Below are 597 nucleotides of genomic sequence, written 5' to 3' on the forward strand. Positions count from 1 at the left end.
GATCTGCGAGTGGAATAGAGGGACAGAATCCGAGATCTGCACGGTGGGAGATCCGCCACCTTCTACAAGCCGGCCGACGAGGAGACCGTTGACTGAAGAGGAGGCATGCTTCAGAGCGTGAAGGACAAGCTTTATGTATGCGCACTGCGAAATCTGGTATCTGCAGTCCGCCATCTCGTTCGTTCACACTCCCGTGCGACGGCCCTCCCTCGAAAACTAAACGAAGAAGGAACGATTTTGATTTCCTGTTCGATTTTCCAATTCCAACACCCCCTTTTCTTAGATTTACAAATGTACTGCCAAGTTTCCCAAGTATTTATATCTAACATCTAAATTTTAATTCTTATATATAAATGTAAAAAATCGTTTTTACACATTAATTATTCTAAATTTTAAATATAAGAGTTTGATTATTTCTTTTTTAAAATAAAATAAAATTTCAGGTGATTGAAATATAAATAATAAATTTAGGTGGCAAAAATATTATATTTAAAATTTTAGATGATTGGTATATAAAAATCTCATTTAGGTGAATACATAATATTTAGATAATATGTACATGCCCTTTTTTTAATTATTAAAATTTATTTTAAATTT

The 597-nt window shown here is 33.5% G+C and overlaps 1 protein-coding gene across 1 annotated transcript in view; it reads right to left on the reverse strand.

Annotated features, from left to right (window-relative positions):
• The window catches only part of LOC110036984 (ER membrane protein complex subunit 8/9 homolog), a gene marked incomplete in the record, with an annotated part of 6,775 nt that extends 6,503 nt beyond the window's left edge, over positions 1-272 (reverse strand). Inside the window, 1 exon segment of the mRNA XM_020741548.1 lies at positions 8-272. Coding sequence (XP_020597207.1) covers positions 8-174 — 167 coding nt within the window.
• Between the last annotated feature and the right edge of the window lie 325 nt (positions 273-597).

The sequence above is a fragment of the Phalaenopsis equestris genome, unplaced genomic scaffold, assembly GCF_001263595.1.
Source record: "Phalaenopsis equestris unplaced genomic scaffold, ASM126359v1 Scaffold213636, whole genome shotgun sequence".
Classification (NCBI taxonomy): Eukaryota; Viridiplantae; Streptophyta; class Magnoliopsida; order Asparagales; family Orchidaceae; genus Phalaenopsis; species Phalaenopsis equestris.